The sequence below is a fragment of the Sander vitreus genome, chromosome 8 (genome assembly GCF_031162955.1).
Source record: "Sander vitreus isolate 19-12246 chromosome 8, sanVit1, whole genome shotgun sequence".
Taxonomy (NCBI): Eukaryota; Metazoa; Chordata; class Actinopteri; order Perciformes; family Percidae; genus Sander; species Sander vitreus.
Genome location: NC_135862.1, coordinates 869,446 through 886,021, shown reverse-complemented (window position 1 = coordinate 886,021; position 16,576 = coordinate 869,446). Strand labels below are relative to the sequence as shown.

The 16,576-nt window shown below is 43.0% G+C and overlaps 2 protein-coding genes across 5 annotated transcripts in view; both read right to left on the bottom strand.

The window, feature by feature from the left end:
• ambra1b (autophagy/beclin-1 regulator 1b) overlaps positions 1–2,917 on the bottom strand; it is a 36,636-nt gene extending 33,719 nt beyond the window's left edge. For 2 of the 3 annotated variants that reach the window (XM_078256300.1, XM_078256301.1), the window contains exon 1: positions 2,608–2,917. The gene's annotated coding sequence lies outside the window, so the exon portion shown is untranslated. The remainder of the gene's footprint in view (positions 1–2,607) is intronic. The other variant, XM_078256299.1, reaches the window with a different exon arrangement.
• A 7,632-nt stretch (positions 2,918–10,549) lies between these two features.
• Positions 10,550–16,576, bottom strand: part of nox5 (NADPH oxidase, EF-hand calcium binding domain 5) — a 40,221-nt gene continuing 34,194 nt past the window's right edge. Inside the window, exons 1-3 of one of the 2 annotated variants that reach the window (XM_078256297.1) lie at positions 14,895–16,312; positions 12,410–12,576; positions 10,570–11,112 (exon numbers count right to left, since the gene is read on the bottom strand). In XM_078256297.1, the coding sequence (XP_078112423.1) occupies positions 10,981–11,112; positions 12,410–12,576; positions 14,895–16,038 (1,443 nt within the window). In that variant the 5' untranslated portion in view covers positions 16,039–16,312 and the 3' untranslated portion in view covers positions 10,570–10,980. Of the gene's footprint in view, positions 11,113–12,409; positions 12,577–14,894; positions 16,313–16,576 lie in introns of those variants that run through there. The other variant, XM_078256298.1, reaches the window with a different exon arrangement.

Below are 16,576 nucleotides of genomic sequence, written 5' to 3'. Positions count from 1 at the left end.
TTCTCTCTAACGTCGCTGAAAGCTGCTGCTGTTTACATCCTGTCAGCTCTCTGCAGCAGGCGGGGCTGCTTAGTTCCCCCGTCTCTCTCACACACACACACACACACACACACACACACACACACGAAAAAACCAGAGATGAGACATACAGGATGACCTAAATTGAGGACAGCTACGCTCGTTATTGTAAGTGCAATGATAAGATAAAGTCCAGTAAGTCCTTTATCAAACCGTATGAATGTGTCCCAGGCCAGGATAGAGAGTGTGTGTGTGTGTGTGTGTGTGTGTGTGTCCCAGGCCAGGATAGAGAGTGTGTGTGTGTGTCCCAGGCCAGGTTAGAGTGTGTGTGTGTGTGTGTGTGTGTGTGTGTGTGTGTGTGTGTGTGTCCCAGGCCAGGATAGAGGTGTGTGTGTGTGTCCCAGGCCAGGTTAGAGTGTGTGTGTGTGTGTGTGTGTCCCAGGCCAGGTTAGAGAGTGTGTGTGTGTGTGTGTGTGTGTCCCAGGCCAGGTTAGAGAGTGTGTGTGTGTGTGTGTGTGTGTGTGTGTGTGTGTGTGTGTGTGTCCCAGGCCAGGTTAGAGAGTGTGTGTGTGTGTGTGTGTGTGTGTGTGTGTGTGTGTGTGTGTGTGTGTGTGTGTGTCCCAGGCCAGGTTAGAGTGTGTGTGTGTGTGTGTGTGTGTGTGTGTGTGTGTGTGTGTGTGTGTGTGTGTGTGTGTGTGGCCAGGCCAGGCAATGAACTAACAATGTAAAGATCAACAAGCCACTGACACATATGTTCATATTTGATTCATTCAATAAATTATTATTATTTTTTGTCTATATCCACCAGCCATCTTCATATTATACCAACATCTGCAGCATCCGGAGCCTTTTTGGTTCCTAGGAAACCTCAGCCCAGAGTCATTTTATTCTCCAAAACAAGTTTCCTTTTGATTTTTAAAGAACTATACAAAAACAAAATCCCAATTATTTCATATTTAACGTATTCTGACTTATTCAAAAGACGGAGCTTTAGCTTTTTTCAACATCTCAGCTAGCTTTCCTCAGAGATGGTCCCAGTAATGGGCGTCAAGGCTGTGCATGATTACATGATAGAACTGTTTTTTAATACTGTATCCTAGATTGTGGATAATTAAGCTAAATATCATATGCTGATGTATATTTCTGGAGTGTGTGTCTGTCTGTCTGTGTGTGTGTGTGTGTGTGTGTGTGTGTGTGTGTGTGTGTGTGTGTGTGTGTGTGTGTGTGTGTGTGTGTGTGTGTGTGTGTGTGTGTGTGTGTGTGTGTGTGTGTGTGTGTGTGTGTGTGGACCCCTGGTCTTTGTGTGTGTCTGTCTGTGTGTGTGTGTGTCTGTGTGTGGACCCCTGGTCTGTCTGTGTGTGTGTGTGTCTGTGTGTGTGTCTAGACCCCTGGTCTTTGTGTGTGTGTGTGTGTGTGTGTGTGTGTGTGTGTGTGTGTGTATGTGTGTGTGTGTGTGTGTGTGTGTGTGTGTGTGTGTGTCTGTGTGTGTGTCTAGACCCCTGGTCTTTGTGTGTGTGTGTGTGTGTGTGTGTGTGTGTGTGTGTGTGTGTGTGTGTGTATATGTGTGTGTGTGTATGTGTGTGTGTGTGTGTGTGTGTGTGTGAAGAACATCCACCCCTGAAATTAAACTGCACCAACTGTATTCATTCAGTGTAACAAAACAGCTACACTGTCGAAGATCTCTTCACAGACAGAAGATACCGCTCCTATAAATAGGCCTGCTGACAGCAAAGAGGGGCAACATCTGCACCTTAAATACCCAAACACTCCTCTCAGAGGGAAATACTGTCCCTTTTTTACTTGAGTGGTTTTTATCTGACAGCTTCCGTTACTTTACAGATTCAGATTGGCAGCTTTTCCTTTGAATGAGGGTCATTTTAAAGCCCAGTAATGTTAATATCCAACTGAATACAGTCTGTGACACACACACACACACACAGAGAGAGAGACACACACACACAGAGAGAGACACACACACACACACAGAGACACAGAGAGAGACAGAGACACACACACACAAACAAAGAAACACACACATACAAACAAAGAAACACACACACAAACAAAGAAACACACACACACAAACAAAGAAACACACACACACAGACTAGGGGTCTAGACACACACAGACAGACAGACAGAGACACACACACACACATACACACACATTTTAAACCCCAGTGATGTTAATATCCACCTGAATACAGTCTGACTGATGAGTGAAGAGACACAAAACGTTAAGAAGCCACTTCAGATTCTCAGTTTGAACATAGCAAACAGTCAGCGGTTTAATAATGCCATCTTTCATGTAGCTCCGTAGTTAGCACTGTGGCTAACCTGACACCAGTCTAAACGTTAGTTCCAACAGAACCTCTGAAAGATGTGTTTTAGCTGTTAGCTCTGAGGCGGCTAACCAAAAGAGCTACAGTAGCCCGGATGTAGCTACCAAAAACCAAGCGACGATCTGGACAATTAAGTTATTTGCGGGTTTTTTAATAAGATTGGCGTTGACTTACAATCGTAGATACATTCGTAACGTTTGATTTAAACGGTATAAAAGAAGCAATATAACCGAACTGTGTGACCTACCTTCCGTTATCGATCCGCTCCCCATCATAGGCGTTGCTAACAGGCTAACTAGCAGCTATGCTAGCTGGTTAGCTAGCTCGGCCAAAAACGGAAAATGTGGCCGCGGCCGACAGAAACCAGTCTGACATCGGTGTTGTGCGGTTATTCTAATGAATGTTATTCACTGGAATCAATGGACAGCATTCTTATCAACGAAGGGAGGCGAAGACTAAATGTTTTCTAAGGCATTGGTACGATGATTCACTAGCTGCCCGGACGCGAAACTGCCGCTACTGCGTAACTAGCTAGCTGCTAGCTAGCCACACACACACACACAGGCTTATCAACAGAGCGCCGATTAAACTTTCTCGAACGGACGCAACTTAAACAAAATAGGTATTTTTATGTATAATCAGGTAACCAAATAAAAAACATATATTTGTTATTTTAAAATCCTGATATATTTAAATCCACTGGGTGGGAAACACTGTAATTTGAGTCACTGACCTGATGATTTGCACCAGCAGGAGCTACTCTGACATCGATTAGAAATCCTGGAAATCAAAGATTATCAATCTGGGTAATTGTTTTTTATTGTATAATTAAGAAATAAAACTAATTAATTATGTTTTCCAGTCATTTAGAAATCATTGACTGATGTAATCAATATTCATGAACTAAATCAATACATTTTAACTTTAATAAAACGAAATTAAGGGAATTATTTTAGGGAATTGTCTATTGAAACTGTGTTGGTTTTATGAAGTACTAATAAATCATAGTATGCAAAGAAACACTAACACTGCAATTTACATCAGCAATTAAACTGATTAAATCCTGCGTTACTTGGTGATTGATATTTATAGGAGTAATGGAGTGGTTTTACTATGTATTTACTATCTACTCCACTACATTTCTACAACGTACTGTTACATTTTCTGATCAGTTTCCCCCAAAACGTCTTCCTGACCGTCACGCTTGTCTCACCAGAGAAGTTTGGTACCAATCCAATCCACCTGAAAACCAGGTTGACCAGCGTGCTGGACATGGACATGATTATAAACACGGGAGTAACACAACAAATAACAGACTAATGCACCTCTCAAGCAGGTTTGAAGGCCAATGAATAACAGTGAGTTTTAAGTCGTGATTTAAAGCTGTGAAGGCTGGGGGCCTGACATTCAGAGGCAGGGCAGGTTGCCATAGATACTGAATATATTGGGCACCGCCGATCCTTCGTCGGCTTCCAAGCCGGCTCCGGTGCTCCAGAGCCCGTTCGCCGCGCCGCTGACCCGCCGCTGACCCTCTGTAATACAGCCTCCGGTAACACATATACACACATGTATACACATATACACACATGCATATACATATACACACATGTATACACATATACACACATGCATACACATATACACATGTATACACATATACACATGCATACACATATACACACATGCATACACATATACACATACATACATGCATACACATATACACATGTATACACATATACATACATGCATACACATATACACATGTATACACACATGCATACACTTATACACATGTATACATACATGCATACACATATACACATGTATACACATATACATACATGCATACACATATACACATGTATACACATGTACACACATGCATACACATATACACACATGTATACACACATGTATACACATATACATACATGCATACACATATACACATGTATACACATGTACACACATGCATACACATATACACATGTATACACATATACACACATGCATACACATATACACATGTATACACATATACATACATGCATACACATATACACGTATACACATGCATACACATATACACACATGCATACACATATACACACATGCATACACATGTATACACATACACACATGTATACACTCAAACACACATGTATACACATATACACATGCATACACATATTTACACACATGTATACACATATACACATGTATACACATATACATGCATACACATATACACATGTATACACATATTCATACATGCATACACATATACACATGTATACACATATACACATGCATACACATATACAAATGCATACACATATACAAATGCATACACATATACACATGTATACACATGTATACACATATACATACATGTTTTTTGTTTCGTAGGATAAAAGCAGAGCTTGACTTGGTAAATATGGATGATGCTCAAAGACTGAGATGGCTGTTCACATATGAACCATATAAATTAGCCAGTTATCTAGATAAAGCCTGGGAGAAGAGGAACAGAGCTCTTTATCGAGATGAACTGTAGATGAGGATTTGTTGTTTGTGTGTGGTGTGTGTGTGTGGTGTGTGTGTGTGTGTGTGTGTGTGTGTGTGTGTGTGTGTGTGTGTGTGTGTGTGTGTGTGTGTGTACGTGTCAGAGATGTTCACAAGTCATTTTTTGCAAGTCCAAGTCAAGTCTCCAGTCTCTGTCCATCTGATCTGTCTCTAACACTGTATTGTTAAATCTTATGAATTGAAAGCATGTCCTGTAGCTCCATCCAGACAGTCCAGTATCACCATCAGCTGTAGGATAACGTTATGGGGTCTACTTAACACATCCCTCTAGACCTCGGACCTGGTGAAATATTAACATAAGACTGTCACATCATATGGATACAACTATAAAGATACAATGATCCTGTTCCCAGCATTAGCACAACACTTAGCGATGGTTAGCTTGTTACCTGTGACGATATATGCTAAATGTAATGTCTCTTTCACTCAAAAAAAATGTCTAATGTCGAAGTGGAACACAAGAGAATAGTGTCAGCGCCACACCAGTTACAGAACAACATGCATCTCAGTGTCAGTCCACATTACGCACAATCAGCAGTATGAACTCACTGATGTAATGCCATTTATTTTCTAAGTGTTAGTAGGCTCAGTGAGACTGAGTCCAGCGTGAGGGAGACCCGACTCAGAGGAGGAGAGGTTAGTGAGGCCAGCGTCTCCACGGCAGGTGATCCGCTGCCACGCATGATGAAATAATGAAATAGTAAACAGGACTACAGCAACAGAAATATGTGCAGAATGAAGACAGTGAAGACGGCCCAGTGTTTGGTGGACCGGGTACACCTTGTTCACTTAACAGCCTACAAATCATCCACGGGATCAACTACGCATCACATGAGTTTGCCCCCCCGACACAGCGTTTGTTCCTGGGGAGATGGAGCCGTGCGTCCCGCCTCCTGTGGGCCATGGATTTCTTAGCCTCAGCAACTACTAACTATAAGATACAATGTGCCTGTTCCCAGCATTAGCACAACACTTAGCGATGGTTAGCTTGTTACCTGTGACGATATATGCTAACTGTAACGTCTCTTTCACATTATCCAGTGACTGACCTATCTGGGTGTGTTTGGAGATGCCTGATGTAGTTCCACGTTGTTGGTCCAGCATCATTTATCTTGGTGCCACCCTGCATGTAGCTGTTCTCTTACTGCCTCTGTTTACCAAGTTATTGAAAGCTAAACTAATGACAAAAGGAACAACTCTGGGAGGACTTGGTGTCGCCATCGTCAATGCATTTTTTGATATGTGAGTGTGAGCACATAGGCGTAACGCATGCATTACGTTACACATTATGGCAAAGATACTACTGACAACTGGGAAGACCCAGGACTAGGTGGAGGGACGTCCAGCTGAGAGGAGGCCTCGGGGAAGACCCAGGACTAGGTGGAGGGACGTCCAGCTGGGAGGAGGCCTCGGGGAAGACCCAGGACTAGGTGGAGGGACGTCCAGCTGGGAGGAGGCCTCGGGGAACACCCAGGACTAGGTGGAGGGACGTCCAGCTGGGAGGAGGCCTCGGGGAACACCCAGGACTAGGTGGAGGGACGTCCAGCTGAGAGGAGGCCTCGGGGAACACCCAGGACTAGGTGGAGGGACGTCCAGCTGGGAGGAGGCCTCGGGGAACACCCAGGACTAGGTGGAGGGATTATATCTCCAACCTGGCCTGGGAACGCCTCGGGATCCCCCAGTCGGAGCTGGTTAATGTGGCTCGGGAAAGGGAAGGCACAGAAGCAGACACACACACAAAGACAGACACACACACACACACACACACACACACACACACACACACACACACAGACTGGACAGACACTCAGACACACCCTCTCTCTTATCTCTGGATGTTTCCTCTCCTCTCTGAATAATGTGTATGAAGACCCATCAGCTCTGTGGTTTTAGATTTGTGTAAAGGACATTGTTGGTGAGGAGAAGCTTGTCCTGTGGAACACCTCTGACCTCTGGTCCAACACCTCTGACCTCTGGTCCAACACCTCTGACCTCTGGTCCAACACCTCTGACCTCTGGTCCAACACCTCTGACCTCTGGTCCAACACCTCTGATCTCTGGTCCAACACCTCTGACCTCTGGTCCAACACCTCTGACCTCTGGTCCAACACCTCTGACCTCTGGTCCAACACCTCTGATCTCTGGTCCAACACCTCTGACCTCTGGTCCAACAGCTCCTCAGTACCTGAACACTTGAAACGACTACTTGTCAGCAGGGTGAATCCTTCTTCTTACACCATCCTCAACCTGACCCTGAGGAGTGTTGGACTGAGGGCAACGTGACGCATGACAACAACATCATTATTACTGTTTGTACTTCACTAGGTTGGAGATATATTGAAGCGAGACTTGGAGAACCAGTGGACCTGCCATGTGAGGGAGCAGCTGATAATCTGGATATCCAGTGGTTCAAACAGGACTCTAGATATGAGCAAGAAACATGGAGCAGAGTTTTTGGGGACAAGACGACATCAGTGATGGACAATGTTAGAGGAAGATACCAAGTGGTGAGAAAAACATCAGCTCTTCGTTTTTCAACATCACCTGTAGAGTTGAGACTACAGTCTGAGGTAATCTACCGCTCAGTGGGAGAGACCGCTGTGTTGCCGTACCCTATCACTGACTCCACTGATGACCAGCCGCCACGTTGGAAGGATAATCTCGGAAAAATCACTGACCTAGGACAACCAGACTGTTCCTTCAGTAGACCAAAACTACTCGCTGGTGTTTTCATCTCTAATGTTAAATCACTCAGGTTGGTACATCTGTGAAGCCTCTTTGAGAATGTAAACGTATTGGCTGCCAAATGTGGCCCCCCTGCTGTAGAGGTCTTCTCAGAGGGAGACGAAGTCACTCTCAGATGCAGAGATTGGAGAGAGGATAAGGTGGCATGTTTGGTTTATCAAGTCACACCGAACAGAGGGAAGAATCTTTAGTGTAGAGTCTAATCAGAGCATGAGCAGAGTGAGCTGGTACTATGATGATGATAGCCTGGTTATCTTTAATATTTCAGTTGGAGACGCAGGGGAGTACTGGTGTTTAGTTTATGACCCATTTAATGGGGCCCCTTGGCTTTAAAACAAGGGATGGGACACATTCATGCAGAGAAAACATTTAAACTAGAACACAAAAGACAGAGAGAGAGATTACAGAAACAACAAACAGAAATGATGGGAAATAAGACATAAATACCCAATGATTATTATTATAATAATATAAAATAAGGTTTGAATGTTAGAAGGTAACCTTTGATCCTGACAGGGTGCAGATGTTCCCTTATCGTCTGCATTAGTATGTTTTGTGTATATGTAGATGATATCATATTGTATATATATTGAGTTAGTTGTTTTTTTGATGTTGTGGATGTGTGTGATTATATGGATCACTGCTTCTGGCTGCACCCTGACCCAGGAGGGGGGGCTGCACCCTGTGTGTGTGTGCATATATATATATATTAGGGCTGTCAAAATAACGTTAATTTCGATTAATTAATCTGAGAAAAAATAACGCGTTAAAAAAATAATGCAGATTAATCTATTCCATATTGAGGTTTGACCCGGAGCCGTTCTAGCCCCGTTGGACTGTAAAATGAAGGAGGAGACGAGAATGTTCTGCCTGGATCATTAACTGGAACATTTACTTATAAAATCTTCTTCCTGCCAACCCTGGCTACCGAAATCTGGCTCCACTGATATGTCTGCTCTTCTCTCTGATGCTCTGAAACACAAACACTGCTGCACATGACGCTAGTTAACACTATACTCAACAGCAGCTACCGTTAGCCTACCGCTAGCTAGTTAACACTACACTCGACAGCAGCTAATGTTAGCCTACTGCTAGCTAGTTAACACTATACTCGACAGTAGCTAATGTTAGCCTACCGCTAGCTAGTTAACACTATACTCGACAGTAGCTAACGTTAGCCTAGCGCTAGCTAGTTAACACTATACTCGACAGCAGCTAACGTTAGCCTACCGCTAGCTAGTTAACACTATACTCGACAGCAGCTAACGTTAGCCTACCGCTAGCTAGTTAACACTATACTCGACAGCAGCTAACGTTAGCCTACCGCTAGCTAGTTAACACTATACTCGACAGCAGCTAACGTTAGCCTACCGCTAGCTAGTTAACACTATACTCGACAGCAGCTAACGTTAGCCTACCGCTAGCTAGTTAACACTATACTCGACAGCAGCTAACGTTAGCCTACCGCTAGCTAGTTAACACTATACTCAACAGCAGCTAACGTTAGCCTACCACTAGCTAGTTAACACTATACTTGACAGCAGCTAACGTTAGCCTACCACTAGCTAGTAGCTGGATTAAACAGGGTTAAATGCTGACAGCTAACGCTAAACGGTGTAAAGTGTGACTGTGTTTTACTGTAGAGGATTCAACACGGGATGTAACAATCTGCAGCTGGTCGGAGAAACAACACAGACGGGGCGTTCAATGAAACTGGTAAACTACAGACTCGTGGTGCATTTGAAGTTATTGTTAAATGTCCTTTTACAACTGGTGATTGTTTTTGTTGTTCAACAGCAGTTTACTAGTGAAATAAGTTATTGTTATTGTTCTACATTATTATTAATCATTTAATGTTGACCATATGGCCTTAGCAATAAACAAGCCGTTCTTTAATGTCACCAACTGTTGTTTAGTTCCCTTTTTCTTTCTTTTCTTTTTTTACTTTCTTAAAAAGTCTCGGTTCAGGCACCGTTAATTATGTATGAGATTAAGTAGATTAATTAATCACAGAGTATGTAATTAATTAGATTAAATTTTTTAATCGATTGACAGCCCTAATAAATATATATATATATATATATATATATATATATATATATATATATATATATATATATATATATATATATATGCTGTTTTATTCAGCAGTTAGACCCAGTCGTATCAAACTCAACTCCTCTAACAAATGTTGGAGCCAAATAATAATCACATCTAGAGCCAGAAATGTAGAGTTTATCCACATATATTTATTTAGAAAAAGTCAAATATGTCTGTCTGTATCATTGCATGTTTTATGAAGTCTTCTCACATACAGTTTGGCTCTTATACATCATTAAAAGAGTAACTTAGTCATCAAACTAGTATTCATCTGAGATGCACTCTGGGAAATGTAGTATATTACAGAGCACATGTAGTCGATGAAGTCACTGTTTCTAAAACCCAGAACACACGTTACAACAAGAGGAATACTAACCAACAAAAAGCTAAATAAAGAGTGAAATAAAAACAAAATGAAATCAGACGGACGTTCCTTCTGTTACATCCGAAAAGGAGCCGCACATTTTTCTGAAAATATTTCTCTCTCCGTTACTCGTTATGCAACACGTTGTAGCGACGAGTCTGTCTTCTGACGTTGTTGTCCCTTTCACCAGCACTTTGTGTGTGTGTGTGTGTGTGTGTGTGTGTCTGTGTGTGTGTCTGTCTGTGTGTCTCTGTGTGTGTGTGTGTGTCTGTGTGTGTATGTCTGTGTGTGTGTCTCTGTGTGTGTGTGTGTGTGTCTGTGTCTCTGTGTGTGTATGTGTGTGTCTGTGTGTGTGTCTGTGTGTGTGTGTGTGTATGTGTGTGTGTGTGTGTGTGTGTGTGTCTGTGTGTGTGTCTGTGGGTGTGTGTGTGTCTGTGTGTGTGTGTGTGTGTGTGTGTGTGTGTGTGTATGTGTGTGTGTCTGTGTGTCTGTGTGTGTATGTGTGTGTGTATGTGTGTGTGTGTGTGTGTGTGTGTGTGTGTGTGTGTCTGTGTGTGTGTGTGTGTGTGTGTGGCTAGTGGAGAATCTGATTGGCTGGTAACTTTAATACTAGTTGTGTTGGCTGGTGATGACTAATAAAGTTAATTGAAGCCCAGGTTGTGTTGGCTGGTGATGACTAATAAAGTTAATTGAAGCCCAGGTTGTGTTGGCTGGTGATGACTAATAAAGTTAATTGAAGCCCAGGTTGTGTTGGCTGGTGATGACTAATAAAGTTAATTGAAGCCCAGGTTGTGTTGGCTGGTGATGACTAATAAAGTTATTTCATCAGAAGTGCTCCTTGTAGAAGTTGAAGCTGAAGTGTTCACACTGAGCTTTGATGGTTTTAGCGAGAGCTGGAGCGCCGCAGTAAAACACGTGGACCTTCCCTTTATTCTCCTCAGACACCTTCTGGAACACCTGCAGGGGGGAGTAATCAGATTACTGCAGTAAACACCTGGAACACCTGCAGGGGGGAGTAATCAGATTACTGCAGTAAACACCTGGAACACCTGCAGGGGGGAGTAATCAGATTACTGCAGTAAACACCTGGAACACACAACAGAGGGGGGAGTAATCAGATTACTGCAGTAAACACCTGGAACACCTGCAGGGGGGAGTAATCAGATTACTGCAGTAAACACCTGTAACACACACAACAGAGGGGGAGTAATCAGATTACTGCAGTAAACACCTGGAACACACACACACACACACACACAACAGAGGGGGGAGTAATCAGATTACTGCAGTAAACACCTGGAACACCTGCAGGGGGGAGTAATCAGATTACTGCAGTAAACACCTGGAACACACAACAGAGGGGGGAGTAATCAGATTACTGCAGTAAACACCTGGAACACACACAACAGAGGGGGGAGTAATCAGATTACTGCAGTAAAAACCTGGAACACACACAACAGAGGGGGGAGAAGTAATCAGATTACTGCAGTTACAGTACTAATACCACACTGCAAAAACATTTACAATGATGCTGATGCTGATGACACTGTTTACGTTACGTTAGCATGTAGCTCCTTTAGTTAGCAGTGGATTAACAGAATACAGCAGCAACTTCTACAGTCAAAATAAAGGCTTTTAAACTAAATACAGAAAATATTTCAGGAGTAATGTGAATTGAGGAGAATTTAACGACATTGGCAGCCAAGATGACATACATTACTGCCGTTAGCATGTAGCTACATGCTACAATGTTAACACCACGTTTTTTTAAAAAGTGTCGGCTGCAGACTCGTGTGTTTGTTGTACGAAAGTTGTCTCGTCGGATGTTAATCACCCGCTGTTAACTAACAGGAGAGTCGCATCTCGCAGACGCTACGTTGCTGCACACAGCGGTGGTGGCTGGAAGAGCTGTCCTCCCGTCTTTGAAAGGACACTTTCGTACGTTTATTCATTGCGTTATCAGTCAAGACAAAGTATTACAAGTAAAAACATTAACATAAACAGCACGACGACGACGAAAATGAACAGTTTTGGACGCTTTGACAGGCATTCAATGGTAGCATACGGTCGCACAGCATTCTACGATAACCGGAAGTTTACATCCATCCTGAGATTTAACCGGAAATACGCCATGCTCGCCTGTGCATGGCGCCTTTGAACTGAAGGATACTCCTGAAAATGCTATCTAATAGTTGCCCTTTAATCGTGCATTGTCCCTGTTTAAATGACATTACGTTACATTAGCTGTCCTCACCTTCCCCCACTCCGGACGTCCGGGCTGGGTTCTGGTTCTCAGGCCCGTGATGGAGTCTCTCTTCTCCTTCTTGGCGAGCAGGTCCAGCGCCATCTGCAGGCCGATGGCCTTCATGTCGTTCTTACTGAGAGCCGATGTCATGTACATGTGCATCTCCAGGAACCGGCCTGGCAGACAACAACGAGACATAAACATGATACCAGAGGACCCAGAGTGAGCGACTCAGTGTGATGGGCTCCCGAAAATCATTCAACAAAACAGAACATGAAGAGAAAAATAAAAATCATATGGTCTATGAAATGAATAAGGGACAGAAGAAAGTGAGGAGAAAGAAAAGTAAAAAAAAATAAGAAACATCTTCAGCTGTTTCTGTAGTTAGAGGAGGGTCTGACTAGTCCCCACAGCATTCTGGGATGGGACAACAACCTGCTCTGGTTTATTGACATTTCTTTAAACCAATCACAATCATCGTGGGCGGGGTTAAGCTCCGGATGGAGCCACGGTGCCTCTGCTAAATAGTCTCAGGAAGGAACTGGTTTTGGTGGAACATGGACGTTCAAAAGTAGTTTTAGTCGTGCAGTCTTTTACCAATTCCTACATTAGGCCCATGAGGTGGGACCGGGGAACTTGCTCGGCATCGCCAATAATCAATGTCCACAATCCGTCTGCATTTCGGTGCTGTGACCCATTTATTTTCTTTTGCACACTAATCTAACAATGACACGCAAACCTGACACAGTGAAAAGCTGTCTGCCTATCCCCCCTAGCCACACACCTGTGTATCCCTGGCTGTTACTCACCTAGCCACACACCTGTGTATCCCTGGCTGTTACTCACCTAGCCACACACCTGTGTCACCCACCCAGTGCTCAAACATAAAACTGCAGATTAATTAGCATAACCAACATGGTATATAAACAAATCAAAGTTGTGTAATGGCTCCAACATTACTCGTGCAACAGAAAGCTCAGATTGGACAGATAGTCTAGCTAGCTGTCTGGATTTACCCTGCAGAGATCTGAGGACCAGTTAACCATAGTCCTCACAAATCAGCCGGAGGTTAGAACGCCAACACAGAGACAGAGGAAGGAGACGGACATCTGGAGCAATCCCGGAAGTGCAACGTCGTGGATATAGACTATTGATATACCATCACATAATCAACCATTTAAAAGTGATGAATCAGCTGTTATATTAACGTTGAAATGAGGAGAAAAGTGATTTGTTTTCCTCTATTTCTCTGATTTTTATTCGTGACCATAAACGACAACTCTCACCAAACATGCAGCATCATCAGGCTGAAGGACAACAGAACAGCGTTATTGAAACCAATATAAGCAGTGAAAAATATTCTTTTGTAACTTAATAACAACTAAAACCTTAAAGAGAAACCTATATTGCAAGGTTGAAAAAAACAAAAATAAAATCAAAAAGTTATTTAACTAAATGTTTAATAGTTACAGGGCTGTTGTCCAGAACATTGTTCCTCTTTATGTACACTTTTTTTCCATCCATAAATGGGACATTTGTGTCTCCTTTGGACCTAATCTATCCTTCCTTCCTTCTACTTTTTACAAGTTTCTCACTTTGTTCTTCTTATGTCACTGTTTTTGAAGGTTGTGATGCTATTTTCGACCTGTTCTTGTCTTCCTTCCTTCCTTCTTTGTACCGTCTTTTTCCAAGTTTTTATCTTTTTTACAGTTGTCTCCTTTTCTCATCAGCATTTAAATGTTTTTTTCAGTTACAGGCTGTAGTTTAGTAATCTATCGCTGACAGCGCTAGATTTTTCTACTGAAAATGATTAGCGCTGGTCAGGGGGTACGTGGCTTAAAGAAACTATTCAAAAGGTGTCCATTATTGAAAAAAGTTTGAGAACCACTGGCCTAGAGCACCTTTAATAAGTAATACAGAAACACGAGTGATTCATTCGGATGATGTTACATGAGTAAGTTGTGTAAATGCAGCTGTAAACCTGGTTCACCAATTGTATCTGGATCATGGTACTAAATAAAACCCAAATCTGGAACATGGACTGAAGTTCAACAGACCTGATCCAGGATGTTCTCAGAAAACCTGGTTTCTCGATTAAGATCCTGGAAGATCTACATGTCAAAGTCTGCTTGTCTGTTGTTGTAATAGTGAAGACATCATCCTTAAAACAATACCAACAACATCATCAGGACAACACGGTGACATGTTCCCCAAAGACTCAGGGAGGGAAAAGAGATGTTTATCTGCATCTATGTCTTTTGTTCTACAGTAACAACAACCTTTGCGGGTAAAACCTTCAGTTCATCCTCAGTTCTTATGTATGGAAACATCTTCTCAGTGAAAGTGTGTGTGAAGGTGTGTATGAGTGTGTCTGTATCAGGATCAGAGAACGACAGCTTTCCACTGTTCCAGTCCAGAGTCACTCTGATCCTCTGGAGCTTCTTCCTAAATGGTAGATCAATGTCTGGATCTGATGACAGCATTTTGTATTTACCTTTATAGAACATTATTGTCCATAATCCTAACTGTATGTCTCCCTTCCTCTGGACAGACCCTGCTAACACACCAAGAGACCAGTATTTACTGTCTCCAACCTTGACCTCCCAGCTGTGAGTCCCTGAGGTAAAGCCCTCAGAGCCCAGGACAGAGATGTGAGAATCAAACCTCTCTGGATTATCAGGAGGCTGTGAATACTCTCCTCCTACTCTGACTCTGGTCAGATCTTTAGACAGGATCAGGCATGGATGAGCAGTGTTTGGGTCCAGAATAACAGGAGTGTAGGAGACCATGTCCTTCATCTTGTTCCAGATGTTGAAGCTCAGGTTGCCCAGGTGTTTGGCCTCGTCTATCAGAACTCCTGAGACCAGCTGTGGATCATCCAGCAGGGGGCGCTGCTGGACTCTTTCCACTGCAGCCTTGTAGTTGATCAGGAATGAGACGTCTTCAGCTCTCAGCTGCTCCTCTGTGGCTCTGACTGTGTCTGAAAGAGCTGCTATCTCTCTTCTCAGAGTCTTCATCTTCTCCTTCATCCTCTGACTCTTCTGCTCCTCTTCCTCCCTCAGTGCAGCGATCCTGGCCTCCTCTTCCTCTTCTAGAAACTGGTGAAGCTTCTTAAACTGATCCTTAATCTGCCTCTTTGTGTATCGGGCCTGGACCTTCAGGTGTTCAGCTGTTTGATCACACTCCACTTTAACTCGTTTAAAAACCTTTAACTTCTTCTTTACCGGCTCCAGAGATTCCTGAAGTTCCTTCTTGCATTGTTTAGCAGCTTCATCGATGGGTCTGAATCTGTGGTTGGAGTGTTTTTCTGAATCTCTGCAGACGAGACACACTGGCTGCTGATGGTCCAGACAGAAGAGTTTCAGTTTCTCAGAGTGCAGACTGCAGCGAGCCTCTGAAGCTCTCTGATCTCTCTCCAATAAGAAACTCTCACACAGGTTCTTTAACACCCGGTTTAAAGGTGGTTTTGACTTTGAAGATATTTTCCTACAAACTGGACACTCACGTTCTTGTTTCTGTCTCCAGTAGCTCTGCAGACAGTCTTTACAGAAGCTGTGGGTACATGACAGGATGACAGGATCTTTAAAGACTTCATGGCAGACAGGACAGCAGAGATCTTCCTCTAATCTTGAAGCCATTTAGTCTCTGAGTGAAACTGAAAACACAGCAGACAGACAGCTCAGCCACTCCCTGTTCCCTGAAAGTTACGCTCACATTGAGTCTCTGTTCTTGTAAAACTTCCTTTCTTTAAGTGGATTCAGCAGCTGGTTGAAGTGTTCCAGTATTCCCAGTGTAACCGAGCGCCTAACTGTACTGTATATACTTAATAAATCAATGAACAGTACGATACACAACACAGCACGTCCAGCAGCAACAGCTACTCTTTCATTTCTGTCAAGCTTCAACATGTGAGCCCAAAACAGGAAGTCTGCCAACTGTTTCCTGCCCTACGGCAACTCAGAGAAGACACACAGTGCCTCTCATACAGAAGCACATCTTTAAATATACTGTTTGTTACATACGTCACCCCTCAACTCGAAACATTCCCCTTTAATCATTTACAGAACAAACATGTTCACACAAAAAACCCACAGAGTTAACTCTGCTAGAGGATCGACTAGATAAGAGTGTAGAACTGTTAATAATCATAATGTGTCAGCAACATTTAGATCACAT